The sequence below is a fragment of the Gavialis gangeticus genome, unplaced genomic scaffold, assembly GCF_001723915.1.
Source record: "Gavialis gangeticus isolate Ggan-Ray unplaced genomic scaffold, GavGan_comp1, whole genome shotgun sequence".
Lineage (NCBI taxonomy): Eukaryota > Metazoa > Chordata > Crocodylia > Gavialidae > Gavialis > Gavialis gangeticus.
Genome location: NW_017728993.1, coordinates 47,169,814 through 47,180,815, shown reverse-complemented (window position 1 = coordinate 47,180,815; position 11,002 = coordinate 47,169,814). Strand labels below are relative to the sequence as shown.

Genomic DNA, 11,002 nt, shown 5'->3' with positions numbered 1-11,002 from the left:
GACTATTACTGTCATTATCTGGAAATGGCAAGACTTGAGAACACTACTGTGAAGCATGTAATAGCACATACAAAATCTATCTTTGCTGAACATGGTATACCACTTATGGTCAGGTCTGACAATGGACCACAATTTGATGGGTATGAGTTCAAGCACTTGCAAAGGAATATGGGTTTATGCACACTACCCCTACCCCAAGATACCCACAGTCTAATAGACTTGTAGGAAATGGTGTCAAAATAATAAGAAGGCTGCTAAACAAGCCAGTAGTTTCTCGCACATCCTTATTCTCACACATTACTAAATTATAGATCATCTCCTTTGAAATGTGGGATTTTGCCAGCTGGGCTCTTATTTAACAGTAAACTTAGAACAAGACTACCTAATTTGGAAACCATTAATAAGAAACAACAAATTGACATAAATGCTTATGAGATGTGTGATAAATATAAATAAAAAGGAGTCATGAGACAAGGGAGTACTGAGAATTGGAGACTGCTACCCCACAACAGGATATGCATGCACCATAGTAAAACGTGGATGCTGGAGACAGCTGTCTCTTGTGAGGTAGTTCTTGGATCTTATGAAGTGGAGACAAATGAAGGAAACATCTACACATGAATAGAAAGCACCTGCATCCGAGAAGGACAGGAGATGGAGCAAACAGTGTCCAAACTGGAGAAAGACATGGAGGAGGATACAACATGGACCAAGCAAGACAATTCAGAGACAGTGGTGCCTTGCAGATCTACAAGACTGAAGGACACCGCAAAGACATATGGAAAATTAATAGTTTATTTTAAAAATTGAATTTATGTGTGTGGTTATTGGGTGAATGGGTTGTGTTTTCTGCTTGGAAGGGGGAGATGTGAGGATAGTATATCTTTGAGAGAAGTGGAGTTAGATAGACCTGGACAGAGACTGATGGCTGTCTGTGGGCTGTTCACAGAAGTAAAAGAAACCTCTTTGTAAAAGTAACTCCTGCCTCAGTGAACTGAACCCACAACGTGACACTTTTTTTTGGTGGGGGGAAGCAATATTTTTGTGTATTTTTTATTTGTACAGATGATATCTATGGACGTGTATAGATGAAACGGGGGCCCTAAATTGAAGCGGTGGAATTCCACAAAACTGAGCAAGGGGTCCTAATGAGAATCAAAACTTTTGGTATCTTATTTTTAACTAACAGGATTGTCTGCAATGACAAACAGAAATGTTTTTATTTTATTTTTTTTAATTGGGTTTAGTAGTAGTCAGCCTCAAAGAAACCAATTAACTACTCCCTCATTTACAATTCAGCTTATATCCTTTTGTTTAGAACAATTACTGTTTGTTTATCTGTGTAGTTTACTTATTGTTTAGATTCCTGGTTTGCAGGAAATTAATTATTTGTTGCAGTAAGAGAATGGAGTATAGTTATTAGTACCAGCATTGCTTGTAGGAATCTAGAGTGCCTAAGATTCATTTCTGTCCTGTTTGGGCTCATCATCCTACAGAGGAAACAGCTGCATGTTTTCAAATCAGATTACAAAATAGTTTCATTGCTTTTGGTCACATGTTAAGTCACACAAGTTTATCAACGTTCTGAACGGTGTTAGTTGAGAAGCTCAGGGTTTTTTCCCCTCTTTGTTCTGATGCTAAAATATTAAGTGTAAAATGAAACCTGACAAACATTGGATCAAGTTCTCGGAATAGGATTCCAGTGATAATTGTGCACCCTGACTTGTTTAAAAAACAGAACCAAAAAAACCCCCTCAGCATTTTGCATTTCTTGTCCTAAAATAGCCTAAGAATTACTAGTAATACTTTATTAGGGGAAATTCAAATTTAACATGAGAAAATTAAGTCCAAAACTTCGAGATGCAGTCTACAAGAATGCCTGGGAGGATACAAAATAAGAGGTTATGCTTTCTAACTCTTTATCTGACAAAAGATGCTTCATGTGCTTGGGGCAAGTCATTTCTGTCCTCGCCTCAGTTTCCCTATCTGTAAAATGCCTATCTTCTAGGCATGTTAAAGAATGTCAAAGTACTTCAGACATATAAAGTGACATTATTCTGAACACTTCTTTTTTATGCTGCATTTTAAAATTATGCCTCAAAGTAGCCTTTAATTAAGTTGGGGGGGGGGAATCTCATAATTATGAAGTGATTTGGTAATGATTAAGTATTGAGTATGGTTGGGCATCTGCCTAATCCTGTCCTTAATGCAAAATCATAAGCACACCTAGGTTTTTTTAGCCCTACTTGTCACCTTGACGGATTATGCTCTCTAGGAGTTTTAGCAAACAGAGAAACTTCCTTTCATGCTATTCACTTCCCAGGAGGGACAACAAGCACTTGAACCAGTAGCCTTGGACACGTTTTGCTTCAAGCCAAGCCTCTTCTCCAGCTGCTTTGAGCGATTCTCAAGCTATTCACCAGCAAGCACAAAGATGTGTTCAGTGGTTGTTAAATAATGGGAGGAAAAGAGAAGCAGGGGAGTGAGACTGTCTGTCTTGTTGTACTTTGAACAGATAGTAGGGCAGGCTTGCAACACTGACTTCCCTTTCTTGTCTGAAAACTTGCTGTAATGTGCAGCTGCACATTTCTTTAGTTAATATGTGGCCAATGTGGATAATTGTATTTTATATAATATTGGATAATATATAGTCATACTATAACGTGTCAAGCACAGAAAGCTTTCTTTCTCAATCAGATAACTTCTCAGGAAGTCAAGGTAGTGAAACCAAAGGTCACCCTACAATTGTTTTGCAGTCTTAAAGTAGCATATACAGCTGAGTGAATTCAAACCTCTGTAAAGCAGCAATGTCATGCATCTACAGCTTTACACTCTTGGTTGATTCTTAGGACCCAACCATTAGAAAAATATACCCAAAACAAACTATTACCTTCTGGGAAAATAACTGTTCCTAAAAGCCTCAGTTCCCTTGGAGTTACATTGCCTAGATTTTAAATGAACCAAACAGACTGGTTTTGTTTGCTATACTTTTGGAATATTAAAAGCAAACTTTATTTTTTTGAGTTGCTGTTACTTGTGTCTCCTCTTATAATTCATTTAAAATCAAAACTTCTTTCTTTGGTCATTTTGTTTCACTTCTCCTCTTTTCTGTTGCAGATCATGGTGCATGACTTCCTCTACTGCTCATCCTTTTCACTTTTTGAACTTTTTTTTGTTTTTAATGTCATCTCCCCCCCACCCACACACATTTTGTCTCCTTCCTTTTCAAAAACCTCAGTACTTTTTTCTCAATTCTTGCTCCACTGAGCTCTAGTTGTTCATAGAAAATATTTTGACAGTGTTGGTCCGGAAACTGCCCTGTTAATGTGTGTGGTGATTGTGAGAAAGCAGAAGCTTAAACTATCTTCAAATGTTGCTATTTTGCTCTTATGAAATAGCAAGATATAGCTATAACTTTTGCACAGAAGAAAACATTTAGTGGTAAGAAGAGACTGTCCTAGGCAGCCCCCTTTTTTCTGAATGCATAATTCTCAGAGGTGGGTAATAAACACATTTTACTATGGGCAGATCCAGGATTCCCTAAATGGGGTTGTGGTACACTGTAGGGGCAGGGGTGAGGTGTGGTTGGAGCCTCTTGCTGGTGGGGGACATGGAGGGAGGACCTGCCCCCTGCTGCTACTGGCCCCAGCTGGCCTGGCCAGGGGCTGTGAGGAGCAGCTGTATGGAGTGCTGGGCTCACTTGGGGACAGCAGCAGTGATACTCAGTTTCTTCCTCCCACTCCCTGGTCTCTGCCACCTCCACCCTTTCCTCCCTCCGACTGGGAACAGGCACTAGAAGGAGGAATCTATGCACTACCGCTGCCAGGGTGGCAGAACCTGACTCCTCCTGTAGCCCACTCCCTGCAGCCTTCAGCTGTGGAGTGGCTCTGGAGTCACTTCATGTCTGCATCATCTAGGGACAGTTGGTGGTGTTCAGGTTCCTGCTTCTGCTCCTGTTCCCGATCAGTGGGGGGATACTTGTAGGTGGCAGGCGAAGGAGGCGAGCAGGGAACAGGCACTGGAAGGAAGAATCTGCACACTGCAGTTGCAGCCCACAGCTAGAGCAGGGCAGGAGCAGCTCTGGGCCCTTCCACCCCCAAGCCCAGATCAGCTGAGGGCAGCAGTAGAAAGGTAAAAAGCACTGAGTGCAAAGTAACTTCTCACTGCTGCAGAGGCAGATGGAAGTTGTAACAATTTGGCAGACATGCTAGTAGGAGGTGCTTTTCATTTAAGAGAAGTAGTGGTTTTCCATTTCTTGGATTGCGGATATGTACACATTCACAAATAAGGTATTATGTATCCTGCAGCAGTATGAATCCCAATTAAGAGGTAAAGTCCTGGATTCTATGTCAGTGGTGCTCAATTTTTTGGCCCCATGGGGCCAGATGAGTGATGTGAAGCTGGTCCACAGGCTGGATTGGACCCTGTGCACCAAGGTCAGGTCCTCATGACTGGATCAATCCAGGCCCTGCATGGCCTCAGCTGGCTCCTGTATGCCAGGTTGGGGACCAGCATTGCATCCATGAGCCTGATCTAGTGCTCAGGGCTACAGAGAAGCCCCATGGGTCAGGTGACAATACTTGGGCTCAGATTGATCCCATGAGCAAAGGTTTGAGTACCCCTGTTCATCACCTTCATTTAGAGATGACTTGTGACAGCCAAAGCAGACAGAGAAAAGATAGTGGTGGGGGAAGTCTTAGGCTACATCATCAAAGATTTTTTTCTCTCTTTTAAAGTCATATGTAGCTGTGCAGGAGGTAAAAAAATTCTTGTTACAAGGAATGGAGAGCCAAACGAGAGTTATCATTATTCAGTGTTTTAATTGCAAGTTAATGAGGAAATTACTTATTTCACTCATTTAAAAATCGTTCCAAGTCAGTTTCTAGGCTGCTTATATAGGAACAGGAAATTTCTTTAAGGGAACAAAGGGCGAAGTCTTTTCTCTTGAGTTTTGGCCTGTATGGCCTGCTGAAGTACTATTGGTTTTGGGAGTAATTTGTTCTGTAATCTGTACTTGGGAACCATGTCCTTCTTGCTGGTGAACACATGGGAAAGAAGTAGACTTATTACTGAATGGGATGTGCTCACGAGTATGTTCTTAGTAAGAGATTAAATTCACAAAGTAAATTATTCACCCCAGTTTATCCTTGCATACCATTACAGATCTTTCTTTGTGCATCTCTTGATTGCAGCAGTCTAAACAATTATAAAATCATAGAGAAGCAGGGCTGGATGAGATCTCCAGAGGTCATCTAGTTTAACTCTGCCTGAGGCGGGATAATCCCTATCCAACCCATCCTATATTATTTATCTATTTGACTTTGAGGCTATTGCTTACATAAATGCACCACACTGGATCCTACTAAATTGTAGCTGATTTGGATGACAGATTATTATATCATCTTGTCAGAAGGAATATATTGTGAAAATACAGATCTGCGTGGCATTAAAAATAACTTTATTTTGAGGTTTTGGGTTTTATGGCTCATTTTTATTCTAAAGACTAATTGTGTTTTTTTTTCTAGGTAATTTATTTAAAGAAGACACCAGAAGAAACCTACAGATCACTTTTATCTGGGTCTAATCCACCATATCTCCCATTTAGGTATGTGAAGTCTTACTTATTTTTTATTACTTTGGAACTTGCTAAATTAAAAAAAGTAATGATTATGCAGTGGTGCAAAAATATTTTGGTTACAGAATGATTCTTAAAGAATGACTTTTGATGAAAGTTTGCTTCAGGATAGCATGAGAAATCTGTCTTGTTTGGGAGGTTTGCTTAATGCATGTTTCAGTTTCAGAAAATCATTGGTAATCAGCTACTCTTTTTAATGATAATGTTGTTCTCAAAGTGTGTAACTTGTGAATTAATATTCCATGTGATATACTTAGTTTGCAAGCAGAAGAAGCTGCTAATTAGGTTGGAGGTAACTTATTTTTATCAAGATACATATTTCCAAATGCAAATTAGAAAGAGAGAACTAAAGCTCAGAGAATTAAAATAACTTGTTTTCAGTTCTATTTTATGGGTAAACTAGATTATGGTGGCATTACAATGACTCCTAGGTAAGACTGCTTGAAAAATGCATGTGCAAAATAGCAAAAGCTACTCTGAAAATTATGCGAAGAAGCCTCTTACATACTTTCTGGACCATACTATGCACCATTTCACTGCTTTGACTTCAGCAGCAAGCATGCAAGGTGGTAGCTACTACTGAATTTCAGCTAGGGAAAGAGGATAAGAAGGTTGAATTCAAGTAAAAATATCTTTTATCCAAAGCTAAAAAAAATTGACATCCTTTTTGTACTTGTGTGAGGTTGTTACTGAGTAGGAGGGTATTCCTAACCAGAGCCTGACTTGTCAGGAACTGAGGTCTGGAGTGTTCCAGAGTCTGGATCATGTCTCAGTTCAAGGTTAAGGTAGTGATAATCTTGCTGGGAACATGGCAGCCTGTCAGTACAAACTCATTGGATCCATACATTTGCACCAAAGATTCTGTTGACCCATAGCCCCAGGACCACTCTAATCTAATAATTAAAAATGAAATTTAAGTCCTTAACATGTATTCAGAGCAAATGGACCCTTGGATTTGTTGAGGCTGACAATAACAACCAAGGCAGCAAATCCAGTGGCAATGGCACAGACTATCCGGAGAGGTTGTGGAATCTCCATCTTTGGAGGTTTTTAAGACTCAGGTAGACAAAGCCTTGGCTGGTATGGCATAGTTGAGGATGGTCCTGCTTTGAGCAGGGGGTTGGACTAGATTCACAGATGCTAGGGTCGGAAGGGACCTCAAAGGATCATCAAGTCTGACTCCCTGCCAGTGGCAGGAAAAAGTGCTGGGGTTATGTGACCCCAGCCAGGTGTTTGTCCAGTGTCCTCTTAAAGACCCCCAAGGTAGTGGAGAGCACCACCTCCCTTGGAAGCCCATTCCAGATTCTGGCAACCCTAACCGTGAAGAAGTTCTTTCTGATGTCCAGCCTAAACCTACTCTCCATCAGCTTGTGGCCATTGTTTCTGGTATTCCAAGGGGTGCTCTGGTAAACAGAGCATCTCCTATTCCCTGCTGCCCCTCCTGGTGAATTTATATACTGCCACAAGAACCCCCCTCAGCCTTCTCATGTCCCTCAGCCTTTCCTCATAAGGCCTTCCCTGCAGACCTCTAACCATATGAGTAGCCCTCCTCTGGACCCTCTCAAGTTTGTCCACATCCTTCCTGAATTGCAGCGCCCAGAATTGGACACAGTAATCTAGCTGTGGCCTTGCCAGCGCCTCATAGAAGGGAAGCATCACCTCCCTGGACCAGTTTGTGATGCATCTGCAAATGCATGACGAAGTGTTGTTATCTCTGCTAATTGCTTCATAGATTTCATAGATTTCATAGACGTCAGGGCTGGAAGGGACCTTAAAGATCATCAAGTCCAGCCCCCTGCCCATGGGCAGGAAGTCAGCTAGGGTCAAAGGACCCCAGCAAGATAAGCATCCAAGCATTTCTTGAATAAGTCTAGAGTAGGTGCCTGCACCACATCTGAAGGGAGTCTGTTCCAGGTCTTGGGGACTCAGACAGTAAAGAAGTTTTTTCTTATGTCCAGCCTAAAATGGTCTTGTAGGAGTTTATGACCACTGGTCCTTGTTTTTCCTTGGGGCGCTCCGGTGAACAGACGCTCTCCCAGATCCTGATGAACACCCCTTGTGTACTTATAGGTACTTGGTCACATTAACGACTCATATTAATCTTGGAGTTGACAACTACTCTGAGATCTCTTTCTGCCGCTGTGCTGCTGAGAAGGTCATCTCCCAGCCTATAGGTGTACTGGTGATTCCCTCTCCCTAGGTGCAGCACCTTGCACTTGTCCTTGTTGAACTGCATCCTATTGTTCTCTGCCCACTTCTCTAACCTGTCCAGGTCTGCCTGGATTTGTTTTCTTCCCATCAGTGTGTTTGCTTCGCCCCATAGTTTGGTGTCATCTGCGAACTTGAACAGAGTGCTTTCCACGCCCTCATCCAGGTCACTGATGAAGATATTGAACAGCACTGGCCCAAGGACTGAACCTTGGGGGACCTCACTGCCCACATCTTTCGAGGTGAATACCAACCTATCCACCACCACTCTTTGGGTACGACTCTTAAGCAGATTTGCCAGCCACCTGATTGTGTAATTGTCTGTGGCACAGCTGTTCAATTTGTTTATAAGAATAGGATGGGATACTGTGTCAAAGGCCTTCTTAAAGTTCAAGCAGATGACATCTACCCTGACACTTGCATCTAAGCTTTTAGTGACCTGGTCATAGAAAGAAACAAGGTTAGTCAGACAGAATCTACCTGCTATGAACCCATGCTGGTTGCCCGTCCACATTAAATTACCCACTGGACTCCTACAAATGTGATCCTTGATAATTTTTTCAAGGGGTTTCCCAAAGATAGAGGTGAAACTAAATGGTCTATAGTTACTTGGATCTTCTTTCCTCCCCTTCTTGAAAATAGGAACCCCATTGCCCCTTTTCCAGTCCTCAGGGATCTCACTTGAGCACCATGAGTGCTCAGACAGTTGTGCCAGTGGCTAATTCTTTCAGCACCCTTGGGTAGAGCTTATCTGGTTCCATTGATTTAAACACATCCAGCCCCTCCAAGTGTCTCTTTACTAGGTTGGGGCTGACAGTTGTTGGGCTGGTGTTTTCCCTGCTTCTGTCAGTAATGCATTTGGGAGATTTGTCTAGATCCGAGTTCAAGAATACAGAGGCAAAAAACTCATTGAAGAGCTCTGCTTTGTCCCTCCTATCTGTCACCAGCTACCTTGTTTATCCTGTAGGGGTTCCTGTGCTTCCCTGATCCTTCTTTTTGCTCCCTATATACCTGAAGGACTTTTTGTTGTCCTTTAATTTTTGTTGCTAGCTTGAGTTTTAATGCTGCTTTGGCCTTCCTAACTGATACCCTGCAAGTGCGAGCCAAGGAGGTATAATCCTCCTAGGTAGCTACCCCCTGCCTCCACAGCCTTTATGCCCCTTTTTTGCTGTTAGGCTTTCCTGGATTTCTCTGCTTAGCCAGGAGGGTTTCTTAGCCCCTTTGCCCCCTTTACAGTGCAGTGGGATTGCCTCCTTCTGTGCCCAAAGGTTTGCTTTCTTGAGGAACGACCACCCTTCATGGACCCCATTTTGTCAATGCTCTTGAGCTTTAATGCCCCACTAACTAATCTCCTAAGCATCTTGAAGTCAGTCTTTCTGAAGTCTAGCACTTCTGCCCTGCTGGTTACTATTCCCATCCTTCGCCGAATAGTGAATTCAATCAGTTGATGATCACTATCCCCTAGGTTGTCTTGTACCTCCAGATCCCCAGCCAGGTCATTCCCCATAGCCAGCACCAAGTCCAGCAAGGCGTTCTCTCTAGTGGCATCGTATACCTCCTGCGTCAGGTGGAGGTCCTGTATGCAGGTTAAGAACCTACATGAGCAATTAGTTCTGGCTGACTGATCCTCCCAGCGGATGTCAGGGTAGTTTAGGTCACCCATGACAGCCATATCTCTTGACTGTATGGCCTCTGAGAGCTGCCCAGAGAATTCCTGTCTAGCTCATCCTCCTGGTGTGGCGGTCTGTAGTAGACCCCCACTGCCAAGTCCCTTTCCCCTTGCCCCCCTTGTATCCTAACCCACAGTACCTCAGTTTGGCCCTCCTCTGATCCCATCTTGATTGTAGAAGATGTATATTGCTCCTTAACAAACTGAGGAACACCCCCTCTGCCTTTTTTTCCCCACTCTGTCCCATCTGTGCAGCCTATAACTTTCAATGCCTACTGCCCAGTCATGAGTAGGGTCCCACCAGATTTCAGTTAATGCAACCAGGTCGAAGTTGCTGTTTGCAAGCAGGAGTGCAAGTTCCTCCTGCTTGTTCTTCATGCTTCTAGAATTAGTGTAGAGACATTTAAGCCCCCCAGTGGGTGCCCTTGGTACCCCCTTGTCCTCATGTCTGTCAGGCCCCTTAGTGCTTACCTAGGCTGATTCATCGCATGGCTTGTGGTTCTCTGAACATAGGTTCTTTTTCTCCACTGCATCCCCATCTCCTGACGAACCTAGTTTAAAGCCATTCGGAGGAGATCAGCCAACCTGCAAGAGAACAGACTCGTACCTTTAGAAGAAAGATGAAGACCATTTCGTCCCAGGATACCTCTCTCATGCAAGTGTGGATCGTGATTGTAGAAGCCAAAATCCGCATGATGGCACCAACTCCAGAGCCGCAAGTTGACTTCTCTAATGCAGGTGTCTTGGTGTTGATGGCGACTGCTGAATGGGAAGATCGATGAGAAGACCACCTGTGCCCCCAACTTCCTAAGCCTGGCCCCAGAGCCTTGTAGTCACTCATGATGCAGTCCAGACTACTCCTGGCAGCATCATTCGTGCCCACATGGACAAGGACCATGGGATAGTAATTGGAGGGCCAGATGAGGTCGGGAATCCTCACAGCGATGTCTCGGATCCTGGCACTGGGCAGGCAGCAAACCTCCCGTGCCATGGGATTCAGTCGACAAATAGGCCCCTCCTTGCGTTTCAGGAGGGAGTCACCCACCGTGATGACCCGGCGTCTCATCTTCCAGTTGCCCGGTTGTCACTCAGTCTGCATTGTTAATGCAGATGTGTCTTCCCCTGCAACTTCCTCTGCTGCATCATCCTTCAGTGCTGGCAGGGCTTCGTATCTGTTCCCCAGTTGTGTTGGGGAAGCAGTCACAGCCGCACACTTTCTGGCTCTGGAAGTCCCTCCTGAGGTCCCTTCCAACCCTAATTTTCTATAATTCTGTGATTCTCTGACTAAGGTATGTGTATGTGTGGGCGAGTGTTGACCATAGTTCTGACAGACTTCAACCATGCAGGCTGAAATTTTTGAGGTGGGTGTCAGCCTCAGCCTGAGTTGAGTGTATTTCTTTTTTATTAAGCTCCAGTCAGAATGATTCAAACATTTTTGAGAATAAGACAGGATGGGGGCCCACCTTTTTAAAAAAAAAAAAAAAAAAAAA

General features: G+C 43.4%; 1 protein-coding gene across 2 annotated transcripts in view; it reads left to right on the top strand.

The window, feature by feature from the left end:
- The window catches only part of CDC14A (cell division cycle 14A), a 203,199-nt gene that overhangs the window by 82,437 nt on the left and 109,760 nt on the right, over window positions 1–11,002 (top strand). For both annotated transcript variants that reach the window (XM_019501693.1, XM_019501692.1), the window contains exon 5: window positions 5,526–5,605. In XM_019501693.1, coding sequence (XP_019357238.1) covers window positions 5,526–5,605 — 80 coding nt within the window. The remainder of the gene's footprint in view (window positions 1–5,525; window positions 5,606–11,002) is intronic.